Source organism: Pelecanus crispus, chromosome 7, assembly GCF_030463565.1.
Source record: "Pelecanus crispus isolate bPelCri1 chromosome 7, bPelCri1.pri, whole genome shotgun sequence".
In the NCBI taxonomy this organism is placed as follows: Eukaryota; Metazoa; Chordata; class Aves; order Pelecaniformes; family Pelecanidae; genus Pelecanus; species Pelecanus crispus.
The window spans coordinates 20,322,223-20,346,278 of record NC_134649.1 but is presented as its reverse complement, the minus strand read 5'-3'; the positions used below and the strand labels follow the sequence as shown (position 1 = coordinate 20,346,278).

Genomic DNA, 24,056 nt, shown 5'->3' with positions numbered 1-24,056 from the left:
ATTTATATTTGTCCACAAGTTGTTCAATTCTAAGAGTTCAGGAAATCAGACCACAATTTTCTGAAGTGTCATTGTTGCATTAACACGCTTTGTCAGGGCAGGACCCAGACGGAGGACTGTAAGCACCATAGATCTAAAATTGACATAATTGCTAGAGCTATTAATTCAGTAAGATGATGCTATCCCCTTTTATTTGAAGTCGGAAAGCAACTATCACTGCAAAGCAAAAGACTTATTTTGACTGAACAAACATGAGTGTAAGGAAAGGAACCAGCCATCTCATTACAATTCAGCCACCAGTTCAAGAGGAGTGATACTGTATTTTGTTTTCTGCTACTGTGGCTCTTGAGTGCTCTGCTTGATGGTTCCATCTTCAAAGGCCACATGATTTACAGATGACTTATGACTGATCATATGAAGTGGGAGAGGGTCAACTGGAGGGTCAAATAGGTCATGTTTACCAACACTGTGAACAAGTGAATACCAGCAGAGAAATTAAAAGAATGGAAGTAGGTGGTACCAAGACACCTAGAACATAGTAAAAGGATTTTTGTTAGGTTTTAGTTTTGTTTTAAACTACAAAAATGACAGATCATCATCTCTGGAGTAAAAAGCACACTGTACTGGTAGCCAGGCTGCCCAACTCACCTTTCATTGCTTCTGCTGATTGGATGAGCTCTGTAACAGCACCAGCAACCCGCTTGGAGAGAGAGGCCAACTGATGCTTTAGTTCTGGAGTTGGTTTTTGAAGGATCTAGAGAAAAAGATAAAGTGTAATAATGTGTATTAGTAAGGATTTCAGAGAACACTGGAACATTCCCAAGGCACACTAGTGAAAGATTTATTTTATACAGCAATCGGCTGAGAGAAAACATGAGTCCAGTGAAAGAAATACAATTGTCAATGAACCACTAGGAGCAAAGGCTTACTCTGCAATGCCTGATGCATACCAGGAAAGTGGCACTGTCTTGCATTTCTACAGGAACTAACAATATTGTCTGGAAGTTCTCAGTACTAAAATAGGACAGAATTCTCCAAAACAGAGACACATATCATAGAATCGTAGAATCATAGAATGCTTTGGGTTGGAAGGGACCTTGAGAGATCATCAAGCCCAACCCCCCTGCAGTAAGCAGGGATTGAACCTGTGAACTTGGCGTTATTAGCGCCGTGTTCTAACCAACTGAGCTAACCCGGCTGGTGTGGCAGGAATATATAGCTTTAGCACTCCATTCTCAGATATCATAGTCATTATACTTATGCATCAGGCTTAGTCTTTCTAAATTGCTGGAGAGGAGCTGATTTTCTAGTATTAATCATAGAATCATAGAATCGTTTAGGTTGGAAAAGACCTTTAAGATCATCCAGTCCAACCATTAACCTAACATTACCAATTAACAAACTGATTGGTCACTATTTCTAAGAAACAGAATTACAGAGTTCTGCAAGCTAATGCTTGCCTGTTCTGGAAAAACATCAGCAATAGTGAACACAATGGAAATGCCAACCCTGGGCAAGACCCTTAAATAGAACGGAAAGACAGACACCTCTGAAATGAATTTGCATCAAATATGAAACTGTGCTTCCTCAAATGGAGAACAGTCAGACATTCAGACAGTGAAGTTGAATTCTTCCCCTGAACAGGAACAACATTTGCATTTTTAATTACCATATTGTAAGGAGAAAGAAGATTAAGTTCTGGAAATTCATATATACTCAAAAACTGCTTCTGAGAGAAGAGTGACAGATATATATATAGAGAGATTTAAGAGCAAAACAAAAGGTTGAGTCTCAAAAGTCACATTCAGGTGTGCATTTTCTTGATGTTTTCAAAAACTCTCCCACAAAGTAGCTCTGAAAACTAGGTGCACATTGAAAATACATTTTATCTTTTTGTAACCGTGTTTCCCATTTGCAGTCAAATAACTAACCCCTTACTTTGACAGAAAAAAACTAAACTGAATTGTTTTCTTAACTTTGCCTGGTGAGAACTCTGCCACATGAGGAATTATATCTCTCTGGAACTGCCATGTCAACGTATGGGTGGACTGGTCTCCTGCTTTCTAAGAGTGATCTTTAGTCAACTAGTTTCCATAGTAAACAGAGGTACATGAATCCTCAATAGCTAAACAATCTGCAATGCTAACAAAATGTAACAACACAGTTATAACCAAGGTTTATACACTGCATAATCCTTTAGTATAGCAGAAATTGAGCATCTCAAAGTTACTTTCCCACTCAAGCAGAAAAGTCCAAAAATACATGAATGTGGTCAGGACTACAGCAAAGAATGACATTTTCTGCTCCAGCAACTGTGACACTAGTACTACCTATGACGGTGGTGATAATGTTGGAATTGAACAAATGGATGCAAATTTTAAAACTAGGCAGTTCACCAATTGCACTGTTTTAAAGCCAGTTTAGAACCCACAGCAGATTCTTATCCCCTGCAGGGTCATGTATAGGCATGACACAAGAACAACAACAAAACCTTCAGACTTCCCCTCAGCTCAGTGTGCATCAACACTGACCGAGAGGGAACTGTCTGGGTATCGGTCAGTGGGTGGTGAGCAATTGCATTGTGCATCACTTGGTTTGTATATTATTAATTAATTAATTGATAATAATAATAATAATAATTTGTTATTATTATCATTACTATTTTACTCTATTTCAATTATTAAACTGTTCTTATCTCAACCCAGGAGTGTTTCTCACTCTTACTCCTCCAGTTCTCTCCCCCATCCCACCGGGGCAGGGGGAGTGAGCGAGTGGCTGCATGGTGCTTAGTTGCTGGCTGGGGCTAAACCACGACATCTAGGAATTACATTAACAAGTTCAGTCTTTCTTGAACTATTTTCCCTGCTAGTGGCAAGCATAACTGTGACTTTACTTCTATGTTACGTATATTTCAATGAGTTTATGTAGATGAATAGACATGCTGTATTCTCAGCAGTAAAGCTGACTTGGATTTGCTAATCTGCAGTTAGAGGCTGGAAATTTCAGTTTCCCAGACTTTAATATGTCAGCTTAAAGCCACTTAAAAGAAATCTCTGGGCGTCCATGAAGCTGATTGCTGATTTAGATCACATTATTTACACACATTCCTACAAATGTAATAGCAACAGAAGAACAATATATTATGTGATAATTATGTATGGTCAAGAAAAGCCAAGTGACAGCAGGATGCATGTCTTTGGATTTGTGTGAAGAAGTTTCATGTGGAGCTTTGGGGGTGTCATATCTGGCATGAGTTGGAGAGCTCTTTGTGAGGCAGTGCTGCCTTGGGGTTTTGGGATGGCATTGAGTAGGTGCCTCTTATTGTCCTGGAATCAGGACTGCAAAAGGCATGTAAAAGTGCTTTGACAAAGATTATGTAACCTCTTCAGTCTGGGGGACAGGAGTGTGCCTAATATGTCAAATGCTTATAAGTGGCTTAAAAGAATACCAGAGTGTCTTATTTTAATTTCTTTGTTGGGGACCATTTTTAGGCCAGGACCCGTGCTGCCTCCAGATCTGATCCAGAATTCAGTCCCACTTAAGTACTTCCAGTCTTCCTTCTGTCTCACAGTTTGAGCTGAATTACTGAGTTTATTTAGCTTGCTTTCCCTGAATAACAAAACTGTTCATAATCTTGTGACAAATTAATAAAAATGTGTCAATAGCAGCCACTACAGAAAGGGGTCAGAGAGATTATTTTCCTTGAAGGGGATCCATTATGAGCATGCAGACGACTCCTTACCAGGAGAACATGTTCCAGGAGTTCCAAGTATCCCAGGGTACATTCTGTTCCAAAGCGCAGGGCTCTCTCTCGAACTTCTTCGCTCACATCTGGGTGATATGATGCTTGCTGAGGAGGCAAAACAACATTAGTGTCCCAAAACTGCTCCCACAAGAGGAGGTCAACAAAGAGAAGATAGGGGAAAGAGAAGGGAAGAGACTTTTCATGACGTGCAAATGACATTTGAGCTTGAGGGCCAGCCGTTTCTGTTGTAAAGGTGTTAAGCAAACCGTGCTCAGAGAGCAGCAGAGCTCCAGTTCTGAAAACGGCATTGGGAGCACTTTTTCTTTTATCAGCACATCCTCCTGCCTGGGCGTGCCTCTCTAGTCTTTCTTAGGGCCCCTCCTTAGGTATTGTCAGCAGTAGTACTACTTTCTGCCAGCTGGGAACAAATAGAGAAACCCTTGAAGAACCATCTGAAAAAACAGGAGGATTTATGATTTCTTCTAATGAAAATCTATCACTTGGAAAACATCTTGGGGCTGGAATGGGCTCTTGGGTTGTGTATATATAGTGTTCTACAGTGCAAAGGCTATGCTATTGGGGCTCTTCTTTTTTACTAATACAAACAAACATTAGGACGAGAGGAAATGGGCTTAAGCTGCGCCAGGGGAGGTTTAGGTTGGAAATTAGGAAAAATTTCTTTACGGAAAGGGTGGTCAAGAATTGGAAGAGGCTGCCCAGAGAGGTGGAGGAGTCACCATCCCTGGAAGTGTTCAAAAAACGGGTAGATGTGGCACTTGGGGACATGGTTTAGTCTAGTTTAAACCCTTGATTGGTTTAGTGTGGACTTGGTAGTGTAGGTTAATGGTTGGACTGGATGATCTTAAAGGTCTTTTCCAACCTAAACGATTCTATGATTCTATAAAAATTTTAAGTGTAGTTTTGCCACCCACAAATGGCCGTTTACATTTTACAGGTTAGAAATATACTAAAACCAATTTTTTAATTGTAAGCCTGTACAGCCTACCATCAAGGAATGAAAGGAGAAATGGCCATCTGGTTTAGAGACCAAAGCACTGGGCTGGCCCCAGAAGACTTTGGGCCAGAGGTAACCAGCAGCCCAATGCGTGGGTCAAATGTGGGTGTCTCACTTCTCCATTCTGCAAGATAAAGATAATAGTTTGTTCCTTATAGAAAGCTTTGAAAACAGCAGATTAAAAGTGCTATGGAAGTGCCAGGATATTGTTAATCTACACGAGAGAGACAAAAACCAACCCAATCAAACAACCTGCCCACCCACCCCAAAAAAGCATTAGCTGCTTTTTGTTATCTGGTAACATATTGTAAGTAGAAGCTTATTAACGGCTTTAGCTTGACATAGGGATTTAACACAGCAATAGGCAGTGCTGGAACAATCTGTTTCAATACAGAGAAGCAGCAGCAGAGTCAATTCTTTGACTTCTTAAGGATTTCCACTAAGTGTAATGTCTGGCATCTGACATAAGCCTGACTAATTCAACCATTTTACTTTTAATAAAAAGTGAAAACTGCAGCCTCTTCAAGCCTTGTATTTTCTAAAATAAACTTCTAGGGAACTTGTTTATTGAACAGAAGTGCTAGTTGTTGACAAGTGAAACTTCCTGAAAATCTTAAAAATTAGCATTTCCTCTAACAGAACAACTCCTTCTGCCCCTGCAGCCTCACAGCTTCCACTGGGACGGGGGATTATCTCACTGCTCGCTTATTTGGAGCCCTTCCTGCACCCCTCAACATCACGAGCAGGCGCTGCTGTCAGCGGGGCCCGGTGCTGGTCTATGCGCTCCCTCTGCCGGGAAGTTCAAGATCAGCAGAGCACGAAACGGCTCTCACGAGCCGCCCGCATCTCTTCATCTTGTCAACAAATAATCTGAAGGGAAAGGAGATGGGAGGAAACAGGATAGGATTTTCCCCATCTTCACCATACTTCAAACAAGCTCCAGAAGCCCAAAAAATCCAGAACAGCTTATTTTTCATTTTCAAATAGGGCAGAAGGATCCCCCAGTGTTTCATATAAATACATTGTAAGCACCCCAATATGCCTCTTGTGCACTTAAGTATTATTGTTACACACACAATTAGAGCAAACATCTGTAGGAGAGAAATATAAACTTCCTTTTATGCTTTGCATATATAGCCCAGAGTGATAGCAGAATATTTTGGGAGCATTTTTAAGGTTCAATGAGTCTTAAAACAAACCATACACTTCACAGCAGACTAAAGAGCTGATAAAGTCCTTTTAGGAAGGCATTTTTGTAACCCAGAAACATCCCAACAGAAATCTCACTACAGCAGTTAGGACTTGCAACAGAAATACTTCTCCAGACTTGCACAGAAAGCCTGCTGAAGCATCTGAAACCGAAACATGCGTCCAAAGAACCAGAATGCACATTTATTTCCGCATGTCGAGGCTTCTCTTCACTATCACCCCTCATTTTCTCTTCAAAACAGTAAGGTAGCAAGCACTACTTGACTCTAGTACTACAACTTCTAGCATGTCAGCACTGATGAATAACTTGTGGAGGTAAAATGTACTGAGACAAAGTCAAAGTCAAAAAATGTAAAAAAAAAAGTCAAAAAAGGTAAAATGTACTGAGACAAAGTCAAAAAATCAGTGCTGTTTGAAGGAAACTGGAGAATTCATGTAGTCCAACCTCCTGCCTAAAGCTGGGTCAACATTAAATTCAGACCAGATCACTTAGGTCTTTGAAAACCTCCAAAGATGGAGATTTCATATCCTCTTTAGGCCCCTGTCCCAATGCTTAATTATCCCCAGAGGGGAATAATTGGAAGTTGCTGTGTTTCGATTTTTGACCATTGTGTTTCGTTCCCTTGCCACGCACCTCAAGTAAATAGCCCAACACTGTGTCCTCTCAGCAATCTCCTGGTAGGTTTTAGAGGGCTGCTGTGAGATCCCCCCAAAGCAGTCTCTTCTCCAGGCTGAACAGGCAGCTCTTCAGCGTCTCCTCACAGGGCCTGCGCTCCAGCCCCAGCCGTCTGGGTGGGCTCTACTGAGCTCACTCCAGTTTAATCAGTTGCTTTCTTCTTTCGGGGAGCCCAAAACTGGACACAGTATTCTAGATGCAGTCTAATGAGCGCTGAGAAAAGGTGAATAATTGTTTCCCTCAGTCTACTGGCTACGTAACGATCTAAGTCATTACTCACTTCAATTATTTCCTATGCTTTTGATGGGCCTTTCATACCTGTTTTCTTTCCAACAGCAATCATTCAAAATAGTGATATTAAGCACAAGTTACTGCATAGTCAGTATTTTATACAAATAGGTAACAAAGACAGAAATTGTTATTATCTTAGGGCCTGCTCTAACCCTCAGTAAATGTAATTACAGTGTTTCCACTGACTTTAACGAGAGTTGTCTTGGTTCATTATATCCTGCAGTAATCAACCTCATTGTCTTTTGAAATGGCATCCACTTACAAGGGTAGAATTAGTAATAGTCAGTGTAAATTCATGTATAGCAGAACAAACACAAGCATATATATAACTCCTAATAAGTCAAATCCCTTATACTACTTGCCTTAGGCAGCTGGCAATGAAATAGAACTTAAATTTAAATTCCTGATATCAGGGGAGTCTGAGCTATGTTCTATACAATTCTACCATAGATCATATACATGCACTTTTGTCTTAGCCCAAAGGACAACAAAATCTGATTATTTGTCAGTGCTTATTGTACAAACTTAATCACATTGGAAACCCCTCCAGTATTTGTAAAATACCACAAAACCCAAGTTATGCTGCATTGCACAGCTTTTACAGCATAGTGAAGCTAAGACTGCTGGTTCCTATCCCTAAAATTCAAGGGATGTGGCTTATCATGGAAATGCCATGTACAGTTGTGGTAGGTTGACCCAGGCTAGATGCCAGGTGCCCACCAAAGCCCCTCCATCACTCCCCCTCCTCAGCTGGACAGGGGAGAGGAAATATAACAAAATGCTTGCGGGTCAAGATAAGGACAAGGAGATCACTCAGCAATTACTGTCACAGGCAAAACAGACTCGACTTGGGGAAATTAGTTTAATTTATTACCAAACAAATCAGAGTAAGGTAATGAGAAAATAAAAACTAAACCTTAACACACCTTCCCCCCACCCCTCCCTTCTTCCCGGGCTCAGCTTCACTCCTGATTTCTCTACCTCCTCCCCCACCTGAGTGGCACAGGGGGACAGGGAATGGGGGTTGGGGTCAGTTCATCACACATTCATCACATTTCTGCTGCTCCTCCTCCTCAAGGGGAGGACTCCTCACACTCTTCCTGTGCTCCAGTGTGGGGTCCCTCCCACGGGAGACAGTGCTCCACAAATTTCTCCAACGTGGGTCCTTCCCACAAGCTGCAGTTCTTCACGAACTGCTCCAGTGTGGGTCCCTTCCACGGGCTGCAGTCCTTCAGGAGCAGACTGCTCCAGCGTGGGTCCCCCATGGGTCCACAGGTCCTGCCAGGAGCCTGCTCCAGTGTGGGCTTCCCACGGGGTCACAGCCTCCTTTGGCCACATCCACCTGCTCTGGCGAGGGGTCCTCCCCGGGCTGCAGGTGGATATCTGCTCCACCGTGGACCTCCATGGGCTGCAGGGGCACAGCTGCCTCACCATGGTCTTCACCAGGGGCTGCAGGGGAATCTCTGCTCCGGTGCCTGGAGCACCTCCTCCCCCTCCTTCTCCACTGACCTTGGTGTCTGCAGGGTTGTTCCTCTCATATTCTCACTCCTCTCTCTGGGTGCAGTTACTCAGGTTCCCCCCTGCCCTTCTTAAATATGTTATCACAGAGGCGCTGCCACTGTCACTCATGGGCTCAGCCTTGGCCAGCGGCGGGTCCGTCTTGGAGCCGGCTGGCATTGGCTCTATCGGACATAGGGGAAGCTTCTGGCAGCTTCTCACAGAAGCCACCCCTGTAGCCCCCCGCTACCAAAACCTTGCCATGCAAACCCAGTACAACAGTAATCAATTTGTAGAAATCAATGGCATAAGATTTCTAAGTGTTTGAGCAAAATCTGTAGAAACAGGATATTCTAAATGAAGTCTGGTACAAACTGTACATTTAAAAGCTTTGTTAAATGACATAGCTATTTTGTCATACATTTTAGATAGTGCATAAAATTAGTATACCTGGAGACTTCTACTCCTGTTTGCCCAATAACTGCTCTTCATTTTAGGAAAGCTAGACAAGACAAAACTAGATCTTAGTCCTTGTCAGTGTGTCATTACAGGTAAGTAAAATGATTCCCAGCCATTTTCCTTCTGTAGATTGCTTTCTTTGTGAAGGTAATTCCCTGGGAGATCACAAATGCTTTTCCAGCATCCCAGACCTCCATTGTGCAGTTTGCAGGAAGTTTCATCCTGTTGGCCACTTGCAATGCATGAACTCCAAAACCATTAAATTAACTGGAAGCAAATGTAGACATAAAGTTCATAATTAAATGTTCAAAATTATGTATCAGCCTGCATATTGTGTATGTAAGTGTGTTTATAGGATAGGATATAGGAACAGAGGATTCTGTTCCTGAGAATTTGCTGTCTGTTTGGAGAGATCGAAAAAAAAATGTGTCTGCACTAGCCACTTCCAAATGACAAAGGATGTTTAGTGCGCCTCAGCATCTGAATTCATGTCTGACTTCATTTGTCAGTGTTGCACAACTATGACCTGTTCTTAGCCTCCCTTAAAAGTTTCAATTATCTGGATTGTACGTAAGACATACTAGGCTATAGTAGTTCTCATGTAAGTAGCACAGTTTTTTTAATTTTCCCATGCAAATTAGAGCTGCTTTGTTTTGTTGTCCTTCTGAGTTTATGAAGCGGAGAGGACAGTCAAAATTTGAAGCATGCAACGTGGTCAAGAACTGTTAGATACTAAAAATCCTGTCAGAAAACTAAGTCAAAATAAAAAGTTTAATTCAATGGCTTTGTATAAATCCAGTTCTAAGTTATATTAGAACTTGCACTTTTGCACGAGGATCATTTTAAAAACAAAATTAACCCTGGGCACTATTAGGCTAAAAATTGATCTGGGACTGACATAGGCAGTTAGGATTTGACCAAATACTGAAAATCAGACACTGTCAGAGAGCACCATTATTTTACTGTCATTTTCCATACACGTAAAGGCAAAAGTAAATAAATATAATTTACAGGCAAAGGCACTTTTATGTTACCACTGAAGACCAAAAGGAATGAGACCTTTATAATCCCCCTTTTTTTTATTTATGCCTAGATCTTTTTTATCATCAGAACAAAGCCAAATGGCTTAATAGCCATTTATATGACACATGCTTTCCCCCCCAGTTTTGCAGCTCAGTTTTTGAAAGTTGCCTAGCTCAAGCCAGGGTACCAATATTTTTACTGCAAAGGCAAACCACATTTTTGAAAAGCACGGCAGAAATTAAGCAAACCAACAAGTTTGGTTAGGGAGGAAAGGACTATTAAAAATAGACTTGAGTGATTCCTTTCACCATTCCTTTCACTGTTCCTAGAAATATTTAAGTTGTATTTGTGACCATAGGATTATTCTTATATTCTACTACTTGCACAGATTGTTTGTCTTCCAGTTTAATAGGAGACCGAAAACTAGGAAATTTCAGGTCAAATAAAACTTCTCATTTTCACAAAAAGAAAATTGTCAATATTAGTGATGCTTCTTTTTTTGTGCATAGCACAGAAAACCCTTTCTGAGAGAGACGTTCCCTTAAAATTATCATAACCATTAACTTTCTCGTCTGAAAAGCAGAGCATTAATACAAAGAAACTGAACAGAAACTGTAACATTCAAGGGATTTAGAGGCGCACACACACATAGAAAAAAAAATCAGTCTTAGGCAAGGAAGTGAATCTTTACCTTACAAGCTGTTAGCATGTCAGCTACTGCTTTGCGGCTCAGATTTGCTGTAGCAATCACATCCTCCTGTCTGCATGAGTTCCCAGCTGCAACAGCTTTGGCAGTTGCCATGGTGATTCCTTTCGTCATCCGGATTGATTCTTCAGGTGATGATGTCTTTTCTGGAACCTCGCTTGACTGAAACACCTAAAAGTGAAAGCAGAAGGGAAGCCTGATACCATTCAAGTCAAAGCAGAACAACCATGAGGAGGAGACAGCAACTAGAAGCAGCCTTCAAACAGCAGGAAATTAGAAACATATTCAGAGTACTTGAATATTATTCTTGCTTGTCATAAGCCTGGTCCTGATAAGCCTGCTCACCTACAGACAGCAGAGAGAAACAATAAGCTGAGGGAAGCATACAAAAAAAGGTTAACCCATTCATCTCATCTGCCTTTTAACTACCTGGATGACAGTTTGTTACAGACAGCTGTTCAGAGTATTACAAGATCAAAAGAATTACTATTCCTTTAATTATATTCTTTTTTTCATCTGGACTGCTAGTTATGCTGGTCTACTCACATGAGGAGATCCTTCCCCTGCAAAGGCTGGGCCCTACCAAGCCCTTGATAGCTCAGTGCAGGGCAGACTGAGAATATCACTAAAATATTCAAATGTCTCTTAAAAAAGTAGAGGTGGAGTGTTGTCTCTTACGCTATACTTAGCCTCCCTTAGAAACTTAAAGATATAATTTTGCAGGGTGAATCATGTGAAAAAAGTTCAAATTATCTGACAGTACGCACTACTTTCATGAATACTGGAATACATGAACTGTGGTAAGATGTAGGCAGTAAGAGCTGGGTAACCTTACTTTTCTCTATTATTTCCTTTTCCTAAGCTTTAGTCTGTATTTGCTTGCCATTCTTTTACTGTGCAGGGGCAATTCAGAGTGCATAATTAATCAGGAGAGGTTTCTTGACTACACAGAGTACAATCTAAGCAGGCTAGTGGTCACAGAATGCAAATGTCTGGACAAAAATGAGCCTGGTCTGTCCCATGCTCCCGGTTCATCAGTTTTTTACTTTCTCTCTCCAGAAATGGAAGCAATGCTAAAAAACAAAGTCTAGCTAAATATGTGAAGGACACCCCTCAGTGTTGCTCAACTTCAGTCCCTGGCATTCCAAGTCAAGCTCGACACGTTTTCTTTAGCACACATGTGCCACCCTCGGTTCCTCTCGACCCTCTCCTACTATTCCACTTTTCTCCTCATGAAAGAGATGGCAACACCACCAAAGACCCATTCCTTAGCAATGCTGACAAAAGGAAAAGGAAGAGGAGGAACATTTCAAAGAGATACCAACCAGACTGAGAAAGCAGATGTGGTAATGCACAATCCTTCAGTGACAGATCTGGACAGGTTTTAGATCAGAGTTACAAGAAGGAAAGTAACTTAGCCAGGCCTTCATGAGGATACATGACAGTAACGTGCACTAGATGATGTACAGAACATTCCTGATCAGGTACTGAATCAGGAGTTTTTACCGCTGCAGACACTGTATGAATTCCCAACAACTATATATAGATATTTTAAAAAAAAAAAAAAAAAAAAAAAAGAACAAGACTTATGTCTTCATTACAACAGCATTGCTCCCACAACAAAAAATAGATATTTTATGGAGAGCACTTGACAAGACAAAACTGTGCCAGTGCAGTTACAGTGTAAGAATTGCTAATCCACAGACGACACAACAACTGTTTTCTGCTGAAGACTGTGTCTACAGTTTTTTTATAAAAATGGACTGTAAGTAAAGGAAGGGAAAAAAATCAGGCTTCTTCATAAACATGCAGGTATTAATTTATGTCACTGACTAGAGTACTAGTAAAAAAAAAAAAACAAAAAACTGAAAGCTGCAGCTGCAGCCTATACTTCTATATCTTAAAGAGGAAGGAAAACAATTGCCATGGTCTAACACCTAATTTGGGAGAAAATTCCATGCTATTGCTAATTCCTGCTCACACAGAATATCAAATAGCAGGCTCTGTATCACCAGTAGTATCATTTCATAATAAAGGAAAAATTGAAACAAGGTTAAACTGCAGGTGCAATACGGCCATGATACTGAGGAGACATTACCAAAGCCGGGATCAAAAAAAAGTGAACAGCATTGGACTCAGAAGAGAGTATCTGTAGTGAAAGCTTAACGTCTAAAGAACAAAGAAGCAGTTGCTTCCAGATTTATACATGATGGTAGCATCTCAAATCTCAAAGTGGGGGCTGGTGACGTCTGAAAGAAGATAGGCTGAAGTGGCATTGTAATTGTACTTTCAGAGATGATCTGCAACAGGCAGAGAGAACCAAACTGCATCAGATGCACTGCAAGGCAGTAAAGCATAGCTTGAGGAGGAGTGCCTGGGCAGGCTAGTTTGAGTGTAAGAGCATACTTTCAAAAACTGCCACATATGGCTCTTTTGTTCTGTACCGTGAGTTCCTGTTTGATGTACTCAATTGTGGCCTCAAGAGCTCTTGTCCCTCGAGTAGCTTCATCTTCTACTGCTTTAACAGTCTTCAAAAGCGATGTGACATTTGTTACCATCACCTGAAGAAGAGAGAGGTGAAGACAAAAACACGTGATTCCTTCCTCCCACTTTTCAGAGACAGCAAGGTATGAAGCAAGGCAAATTAACCTAGGTAGCATTATTACTTCTAATAGGGCCTAAGAGGCTTCATGAACTGTACTTACTATGGGACTAAATATCAACTCTCCTGTTGGCCAGTTTCTGAAAGCTCCCTGTAAGTTGCAGAAAGGTAGCAAAACTAACTGCAGAGTGATGCCATCTTAAGTGTGAGTGTTCTGGCAAAAAATTTACAAAAAAAAGGAAAATTCACAACATTTCCAGGGTAGGTCTCTTATACAGATTGACTATGTTAGTGTCTTTTCTTCCTGCACCTTACACTGCAAGCTGAAAGAGATGTGAATTGAGGTATGGTATTTCTTTTTGAAATTTACCCAGTACATTCTCTGCAATCAGACAAAACCCCAGGTAAGCAAGCAGCAATACACCAGTGTGAAGCTCAAATGCAGACATAGAATCAGTGTTACTGTTCCCATTACAAACCCAATAGCCCTGATGCAGAATAACCTAATCGTCACTGTAATAATGACACCTTTCCTATACCCCACTATGTTGAGATACAAATGATAGCTACAATGAAAAGAGAAGAGACAGAAAGGCCAACTTCTTGACAATTATGAATTAAACCACAGAGAGCTCTTCATAGCAGGAAGAGCTAAGAAGCCACTTTTCTTGACTAGATGGGTCATTATCAAGTAGTACCTCAACAGTATACTGTTGTTATGTGCTCTGAAAGGGAGAGGCACAAGTCTTACAGGTAAGCAACAGACATGAGAGCGAGAAGAGCTTCCAGCCAAGCAAGAAGCTGCCACCACACTCTCATAATGTGAAAGCAGAAGTAATACCACCTAAATCTCCACATCTGGAAATATTTTGTAGACATGAAGCCACAAGATCTTTGTGAGGCAAATGACATAATACATCTCAGGTGCAGGGAAAATAAAGCACAAAGATGTCCCAGGTATGGTGTAATCTGTGCAAGTTTTGAGCTTTGATACCTATGTACTTCCTGGAAAGATCTAGGAGAGAGGGGTCAGAAATACACAATACCCTGCTGTAGAGTTATTGGAGGGTTTTTTTCCCCTCCCTCCCTTTCTCTCTCCCCTTCCTCCCCTGCTTCCCAAAACTGTAAGGTCTGAGTAAGGAGGCCGCATGCTTATCCTGAGCATATGTCATTGTTTAGAATGTAGTATTTAGGTACCATTTTATACTGGATAAATTTTAGTCTATAACATTATTAAAGGAGAATCTGTCCTGAGATACAGGCTTGCAAAAGAAAGAAGTTTCTCTTTGGAAAGATTACAGTTCTTTCATCAAACCCACAGAAGTCATCTGACAGCCTATAAAAAATAATAGCTTCACGGAAACTCAATAGTGTCTTCTTATTTTTCTGTATCATCCCAGGATGATAATGAAACAAAGAAAAAGATGAGACTTCAGGCAATCAGAAATCCAAGCTTCACATGTCTATCAAGTGTGACGGCGGCACAGATACTTTCAAATAAAATGTAAGAATAAGGTTTTACCTTGGCAGCACCTTTCAGCTGGTACATGGATGGATCATCTGCTGGTTTGCTGGCAGCTCCTTTGGTAGCACCAATGAGATCAGAAAGGGCCTTTGCAACATCCTTGATAGCATTGATCAGGACAACCTGTAGGAATGAGAAACAGCCATAAGCCTCAGACAAGAAATGGTAGCCTGGATGAGGGTGTGATTTTTAGAACACAGTTTAAAAAAAAAAAAAAGAAAAATCTACTACTCGCACACAAATAGTACCACCCTCCCTCTACCCCAGTAAAAGACATAATATTTTAGAAGAGGAAAAGCTCTGTTGATAGCTACAGTATTTCATACAACTGGTCAGAATCTATAAATGACTATTTCCTGTGAAGAAATGGAAATGCTGATTGCAGGTAGGATTTCCTTCCTCTGAGCTTCCCTAAGAGGGGTTTTACTTGTCTCCATGTTCTTCACCCTTTGGGTGGAATTGGGACAAGAGCAAGAAAACAGATTGATTATAAGCTTACACTTTAATGCTACAGTTATGTACCCATTCTGAAATCACCTACTAAAAGATCAAATGTACTTGCTATGGCTAGGTGTTAGAGGGAGACATTCTTTCAGGAAAAGGAAGCTGAACCTCTGTAAGAGGCTATGCACACTGAAATGCTGAGTAACTTGGTTGGCCTTAAAGTCAGGAAAAGTCAAATCCGGAGATATTGTCTCCTAACCCAAGCTCAAAGACAGAAGTCCTAGACAAAATACAGACACTACAACAGGCTTGTTAATTATTTTAGGGTATTATTGGAATAAATCTCTCCTCCAAATCCTTCTCCTTTACCCTTTCTACTAGTAGAAAATCAGATGGTTTTAGTATTTTTCTGGAATTCAGAAGAGTTCATTTTAAGGAAAATGTTGAAAGATGCATGAAAAATGAGAAAGCTCAGGGAAAAAAAAAAAAAGAGGTTTGGAACAATCACTTCTCAATAACTGTATTTCTGTAGCATTATAAATAATACAAAACCAGCCTCATTCCTTCGTGTTTGTAGTTTACTGTAACTTATATAGAAGTGAAGTCTTTGCTTTTCCTGAAAAGTTTATTTAGCTTTTGGTATCTCAGAAGCTCTTTGCCCATAGAAAGGAGAAAAGAACCTGACATGCAGGACAGATTGATGTGATTTTCTGTTGTCCAACTGCCTAAGTTGTGTGGCAACTTGCTGTGTAAGACATCTGAAAGTCTATCGCACCAGGTGAAGTAAGTGTTGCTACTACGGAAAAATGTTGTGACAGTATCGTGTGCCAAAGCTATTAGAAAAGCTCCATTTAGGACACATGATGCACCTACGATTTCAAACTGGCAATATAAGATTGCTCCAAATAAATAATTACTTGTGCACAATAGTTTTTATTCGAAGTACTGTATTCTCAGCTTTTACATACAGAGAAGAACAATGTGATAAATACTTTGCTAGTTTAGGTGAATGTTGCTAGTTTATGGAAATCCTTCTGTTATAAAAAAGAAAAAAAAGGAAAAAGAAAAAGAAGAGTGCTTCCAGCAGTATTTTCCTATAGAGGAAAATCTCTGAAGTTTAGTCCATTACACAGGTCAAGCAAAACAGAACACACATCCCTGTCAGAGCATTATGCAAATGAGCAGGCTTTTTCAAACTAATTTGGTACCACCACAGGCACATCTGCAACATGCTTGCCAACCTCCATTTCACCAACACCCAAACAAAAAACTGAAGAAATATTTGAGATAATCTACGCTGAAGGCAGAAGTTACTGAGTTAAATGAAAAACAACTCTCATATGGAGGATGGCAATAGCTTGTTAGCTTACACAAGTAACACATAGTGCACAGCCCAGCTGTAAGCTGGATAAGTGGTTTTAAAGTCATGCAAGCTCTTCAGAACAAAAATGGGATGAGTCAGGGGTCCAATCACAACTTATTAAAAACCAGACAAATACTTGGCCAAAAGCATCCCAGCTGGAACACACCCATGAAATAAAAACGAAAGTGCTTAGTTCTAAACTGGAACTGTCTAGTTCCACTCAATGCTTTAACCTCTTGACTGCATTCTAAAACAAGGAGTGATGTCTGAGTAAACACAGAAAAGTCCCAGAAGAGATGAACCCTATTGTGTTGCTTAAAAGCCGAAGTCCCACAAAGTCTTATCAATGGAAAACTGTCTCTGGTCCCTTTAAGAGTATCAGAAAAATTGTAAAATATCTCACCTGTGTTTCAGGATCATCAGAACCCAAGCTAGCCGCTCCCAACTTCACTACCTCAGCAAGCTGAGTGATGGTGTTAGCTGATGACTGAGCTGCTTGGGCCAGTTTGTCCTGACTTGAGGCGGCACCAGAAACCAACAATTTTGTATCTTCAACTAAAGCTTTTGCTGTTTTCAGAATATTTTCCCTGTAGCAAAAAAAAGAGGAAGCAGGGAAGGAAGTGGAAAAGGAAAAGAGGAAAAAACCCGTGTTTTTCAATGTTATGGTGACTAACAGCCACATAAAAGAGCTGATGTAGGTCATCATGTCAGTGTCCACTCATGATAATATACCACAAGCCAGGTTGCAAGTTAAAAAAAAAACCAAAAACACACCAACCCAAAAAACCAATGACTGTTAAAACAGTAGCAATATATTTTGGGCTAGATGCAAGGCAGTTTATTAAAATGACCCCATCTTGAAAAGAAATGAGGTAGGGCAGTAGCAGAAGAGAGCACTGCATTTTAACACCAAAAGAAAATCTGCCCATGTTTTGAGGAAAGTAACAGCTGTCAAACCTCCATCTTAATCAACATATTATAAGGAAACTAAAAATAATTATTTGTGAGGAAGGCAGTAGCAAGAATGACAAAAGGAACAGAGAATGTGACCTAGTCAGGGTTCCCCCCCACCATATACATGTTTTGACATGTCAGGACAACAAATCCAAAGCAACATTTGGGTAAAAGAAGAAACGATTTTGAGTGTACACTTCACAAACGAGTCAAGTTAACTGAGAACTAGAACCATATTAATGTAAAATGTCAGTCTGGAAATTAATGACACCTGTATGAAAATCCCTGACTTTCGGTCTGCAGAATGGCAGCAACTCACATCCCACTGCATCTTTCCTCCTTCTTGAGCAACTGGCAAGGTGGGAAATAAATGCTGGCCATGCAATTGTCACATAGGCCAACTAGGCTGCGAAGCAGTAAGTCAGTGTCTCGGCTGTGAAGCCCTGGGTTTTACTGCAAAGGAAGTAACAGATGCTGCCAATCTATTAATGTGATGAAAAATGCTATGGGATTATTTTGTTGCAGATGCTACTTGAAGGGAAAATGGGCTTATCTCTGCCAAAGGGGAAAATGCGTGGCATAGCTGTGCCGTTTCCATCACTGCTGTCCACAACAGCATTATCCATAAGCATGATTTAGCAAGACAAACAGCCAGACAGTCAAGAACAGCTGATGGAAAAAAGTATATATAAGATTCCTCTTCAATGTCACGGACAGCTAATTTTAGCTACTGGAACAGCGCATGGCAGTCTATGCAATAAGACAGCTTGAATAAAACCAAAAAAAAAGCCAAAATAGTGCTACAGTTATGGTCTTCTGTTGGAAGTGCTCTCTGCAGATGTTCCCCAGCTTTTTAAAATTCCTTCCTCACAGAAATAACCAAATTGAAGTTTGCTGTCCTCTATATCCCAATTTTCCTATTTCTCTTCTCACTCCACTGCCTCATTCAATTTCATTCATGGGAATCTAGAAAGGTAAAAAATTTATCTCCACATGCCGGTCACTTCTGCCAGTTCCACTGTTCTCCTGTGCACGTGCTCTTCCATCTTTTTCAGTTACACTGACCTGTGGTCTGCAAATGATTCGTTGTTCTCAGCATTAAGGGTTCCAGCAGTAGCAAACATGATAGTGGTGTCTAGATCTGCAATTATCCCAGACACGGCACTAGCTGCAGTAATACAGGCTTGCGTGCCTTTGTTTCCTGCTTGAAGGGCAGATAAAACTAAGGAGACCTGGAAACAACATAAAGCAACAAGGCAGTCATCGAAAGAAAGCCTCATTATGGGATATTAAGTGAGCTCTTCAACATGACTGGAATCAACAATGGAAATTCATTCCGCAGTGTCATTTTGCAAATTTTAATAAACGTCTCCTTCCCCTTTCCCTTACCTGCTCCCTTTGTACAGTAGTCATTGTGATGACTAAAGATTGTCTCAAATTAAAGGGGACTTCAGCTGGGAAGTCCACTTTTCAGACAGAATGACGCAATCTGTTCATCATAGGATGAAGCACATCAGTTAAAACTTCCTTGAAATACAGCCAAGAGGTAATGTAGTGAAATTCTGCCAGGATAAATGTCAGACCCAAGAGCTACTGCTTTTTCCCTAACATGCACAAATAAACACCGGCTTCAAGCACTCCAGGAGGCACGTACAGTACACTGATATAAACTTTAACATCAAAGAAGCAGTAAGTATAGACTCTCTGAATCCAGATACTAAATATTGTTATATTAATAGAAAATTATAAAAAGACAATATATGGCTTTATATCTAGGAATATTTTTGATCACTAAAAAAGCTAGAGATTCCATTTCATCTAATTAACACTGTACTTACAAAGCTCTGCAGCTGGGATGCTGTTCTCATGCCATACTATGGTCCTAAATTCTGTTTTTGCAAGGATCCATGTCTGGGGATATGTATACTGACTCCTAATAGTACAGTTCTTCTTGAGGTTCTGTTCAGATTCAAAGTTGTCCCCGAATAGGTTGTCCCTGTGATTCATTATTACTCTCCTTATCAGCTTTAACCCTTCTTACAAGACACTGTCTACCCCTGCCTAAATTTGGAATTGCTGATACTCCTGGGGCATGACATGGTAGAAAATTTGTACAGCTGAGAGCACACTAACACAGGCTGAACAAGTCATGTTTGGAGAAATCTAAAAGTAACTGACATTTGACTCTCAGTGTTTGTGCCCAACAAAAGGAGAGGCAGGCCATCAAAAACGTTCAGCAAAGCCAAGCTACCCAGGCCATCTGTTTGACATGGACATTTCCAAAGACCAAGAAATCCCAGACAGTTTGAAAATGCAGCTCTAAGTGCGTTATAGCTTGGCCCAGTCTTAAAAGGGGAGGACACTGCTGCATGAAATCACGTGTCATCGACCAACCTCATCTCGGTAACTGTGGCCATCCATGGGGACTTAGTATTTCCAAGGGAGTGCCTCGCAAGGCACAAGTGCCATGTCATGTCTTAGGGATTAGTTTTGGACCAGCCTCCCTCTGGTATGAGGCTGAAGTTTTATTACAAGACATGAGCAAGGGCTAATCATGGGCTACTCTAGCACATGAACTGCACTGAGCACTTGAAAGAAAAGTAAGAACTTAGTACAGCCAGTACTATTATAGTTATATTATATTATTATTATAGAACAATTCAGCCAGTATTGTACTATAATGGGAAGTTTAAAAAAAGTAATTTCCTGAACCCAAACAATTTGACTGGTTTACTCCCTGGGGAAGCTCAGTAGACAAACACCGTGGGGCAACATAGAGGGATGCCTTACCTTTTCCGTGACAGCACGAGCACATTCTATCAACTCCCTTTTGGTGTAGCTGTCTGTAGGGCAAATCTGGAGAGCTCCAGCTTTTTGCACAAGAAAGATACAGCCGTGGCCAAGTTCTTGCACCCGAGTCCTGATCTGGAACCCTATCTAGATAGTAAAGGAGGTACAGGGAAAAAGGAAACAGAAGCGAAGTGAATAAATAAATGTCATGCTGGTACATTGGGTCAACACAAATGGAAACATGGTCACTCTGGTGAATCTTTATTACCAATATTCCGCCCATCGCTATACTCTCTGCAGAGATCAGAAAAAAAGGACAGGTGTAATACCATCTACACATGTAGCACAACCCTGTAAAAGGCTTACTGATGAAACAGAAGCACTAGTGAACCAGACGCCAGGAAAGAGAAGGCGTAAGGCATGTACCCAAGTCAAGTGTACGTAATTCAGTACACACAACTTCACCACATTTGAATAATGCTACTTCATCTCCCAGAACTGTACTGTCTGCATGAGCTGTATTCAATGTATGTACGATGGGTAAAAAGTACACAGTTACTCTACACTTCTGAGACTGGGTCAAAAAGTTTTTGACTCTGTTTGGTTTTGAATCCCGCACAGAGTCTCAACTCTCCAGAACTGACCACATACATGCAGAGCACTGAAATGTGGGAAATCCTGCCCTAACTGCTTCTGATTTATTAATAACCCTACAGCATAAGCTGTGCAGTCCCTGTTTAGAAACACGTCAGAGTTTTAGTACCTGGATGTACCTAGGCATACAGGTGTGTATTGGGATTAATAACTAAGCAGGAATCACAGCCATTAGTATAACAAATGGAATTATTTCAACTTCAGGCAGAAAGTAACGTGCAGAAATGGTAATTCAATTTAACAATATCAAGCCAAATGCAAGCTGTTGGTTTTCATGTAGCTACTGAGCATGAAACACTCAAGTAGCCTATCAGCGGTGGAACATAATTACAAAGTCCAAAACTCTTTGAAGGTCTTTTACCTAGATAATCAGATACACCCGGTGATGGTGAAATACCCTCTTACCCCATCTCGACAAAGTTTGTCTATGCTTCATGACTGGAGGCATGCAATGAGAAGAGAGAGGTGAAGGGATTTCTGTAGTTGTGCTCAGAGAATATGCAGCAACTACTGTAACAGGTTAATGCAACTGAGGTGAATAGTCCATACTCCTCTGTTAGCATGAGGTGTGTAAGACTGCATGGGGAACCCACTTCTCCTGCATCGCATTCTGACTCTGAGGTACAAAAGATGTCCCATCAGGAAAAGATACTCGTGCTCCTACTGGTTGCCTGCATCTCACTTTCAGGACAGGAAGGTATACTTGAAATCGCTTACGCTCAAGATAAAAAAGCATATATATATTTGTAATCCATCAAAACAAAAGCTGTATAGTAAATAATTAAGAGTTTTCTTTGCATTTGTAAGTTGTCTGTAAGCGAAAGCCCCAAGCAATTTAGAAGGTTCTGTTCCGGTCTATGAAATTGCCTAATATTATTGCAAGCTCTTTCTTTCTGAAGCTGGATCGAGGTTTTGACAAAAGTTTTCTGTTCTTTGGGTAATTCTTATAACAAGGCTTGTAGCATAAAAAGCCACACTTATGAAATAAAATGTCATGTCTTTTGCATAGTCCCTAAGTGTTGTTAAAAATCTGCTGATTCATAGCACTCCTAGGAGAAAACTTGTTCCACAGACAATTCACATGTATTGAGAGCAACGGGAGAGCTGAAGAGAAACAGAAGCGAAGCCAGTTTGAAATTCTGAACGTTCACTGAAAACATTTTGTAGTAAATCCTAATTCCTGTTGTTATGCACCTGTGCACACAAGCAGCGGTAAAACTGAGGTGTGTTATCAGTAAATATGTACTCTGTAGTACTGTGTGTAGCCCTGCCGCAACCTGTGAAGACACGCTGAATAGAGAGCATATTTGGAGGAAGGAAAAGTCGATATCAAAGACTAAAATAAGTATCTCTCCACAAACCGTAAGAAGGAAATGGTACTTACAACACATACATGTAAATAACTTGATGTTCTAAGATTTCACAGCATTTTGAAAAGACAAGTAATTTTGCTACGCTCATCGGTTCCTTTCTGTCCACTGAAAACAAACTCGGTAGAGTTTTAGTCTGGCTGCGAACAGTTTGTGTCTTAAAGTCTGTTTTTAGCAAATACAGAAGTAGATCGTAGAAGAGACAGATCTGTATAGCCAATGTGTGTCTATACTATTGACTCCGTTCGTGTCGTGGTTTTAATCGACTGACAGTAGGCCAAATGAAATTCTTCTGGGAACAGATGTGCTGCCCTGTCCCACATTTCAAGTCTCAGTGGGCCAGAGGTAGCGCATCTGTCTGCCTATCAGAGCACACATCGCATAGACAGCGCTTGCATACAAAAGTGTCTAACGAAGCAAAGGCAGTGGAAACACATTCACTGCATTCATTTCAGAATCATCGCAAAGACATTTGAAAGAAAACACATTACCCAATTGTTCAAAACCTATTCTGTCTGATCATACAAGGGATGTATTGCCTTTGGCAATGGTTGCAAGCGTGTTGCTGCAATCGAGTGAGGTGAATATGCCTTGTCACTTTGCTCTGTGTTTATTGCATTCTCTAAGGTAAAAGAATACCCATATTGATGCCACCGTGTACAGAGAATAAAGAGGTCTAGAAACTGCAGACCTCCTCTGGTTCTGCTGTAGCTGCAGCCATTCGGCCCTGGAGAGCCAAATGCCCATAGTCATTGGTCATTTGTGATGCAAGTCCTCCCAACTCTTCCGGGTTAGTAACCGACTTAGTCATCTGAAAAAAGAACACAGGCAAGAGAAAAAGAAAAATGACAGGCATGAGAATAATTTGTTAATACACTCCAGCTTAGAAGCACACTCATGTGTTTGGCCACACTGATGAAATGGGGTAAACCACTTGCCATGTAAGGCACCTGTCCTCCAGCAAGAATTCCATGAGGAAACTCAAGCAAACATGCTTTATTAGAGTCACGGTAACCAGGCACTTGCAGAACATACGGAGTAATCAAAGAGCAGCAGTTAGAGCTGGTAATTCACTCTTTGAAACAGCGGGGCGACGGGCCAGGTACACAGTTACCAACGGACTGGGTGGGGAAGTGGGTTTTGTGTGTTACAGCCACCTTATTTTGTCAAAAGTGAACTAGCCTACATCAATCTCAGCATGGGAGCACAAAAATGGAAAACAAATCTGAGGACCGATGCAAAGCATGTCTAAGATACGGGAAGAGGACCAAGAAGAAATAGGGCTATGCAGAATGCCTCAGTAGAACCTCAGTATAAATAACTAAATCTCTCTTTAGAAAAAGCCTACCTTTTAACAGAGATACTTCTTCTGTCTCCAATTTATGTTAGTAAAAGCCATGGAATTCCATCCTTGGGGCAAAACTAGTTTAGACAAATTTATGCTGTTTGCCAATAAGCTGCAATGTCGTAGATAACAGAATCATCAACCTGTCTTGATTGCAACAGCAATCAGTTTTGTAAAAATTCCAGTCTGTAGCATACATAAACAGTCCCCTTGTCTCTCTTAAAAACAACAAGCAAAGGAAGTACTCTTCAAAAGGCAAACATGTCATGGTGAGCATTATTGTGAAACATGAGTTAAGAAAATCTCGATTCAACAAGTGTCCTTTTTTCTTTTGTTAAACCCAGGTGAGTCACAGAAATGCAAGAAAAGAACAATTTGAGATGTTGAT

The 24,056-nt window shown here is 40.7% G+C and overlaps 1 protein-coding gene across 1 annotated transcript in view; it reads right to left on the bottom strand.

Annotated features, from left to right (window-relative positions):
* Positions 1-24,056, bottom strand: part of TLN2 (talin 2) — a 118,565-nt gene that overhangs the window by 19,758 nt on the left and 74,751 nt on the right. Inside the window, exons 42-50 of the mRNA XM_075713535.1 lie at positions 23,015-23,134; positions 20,300-20,446; positions 18,575-18,741; positions 16,959-17,142; positions 14,746-14,871; positions 13,066-13,182; positions 10,607-10,792; positions 3,743-3,850; positions 649-754 (exon numbers count right to left, since the gene is read on the bottom strand). Coding sequence (XP_075569650.1) covers positions 649-754; positions 3,743-3,850; positions 10,607-10,792; positions 13,066-13,182; positions 14,746-14,871; positions 16,959-17,142; positions 18,575-18,741; positions 20,300-20,446; positions 23,015-23,134 — 1,261 coding nt within the window. The remainder of the gene's footprint in view (positions 1-648; positions 755-3,742; positions 3,851-10,606; positions 10,793-13,065; positions 13,183-14,745; positions 14,872-16,958; positions 17,143-18,574; positions 18,742-20,299; positions 20,447-23,014; positions 23,135-24,056) is intronic.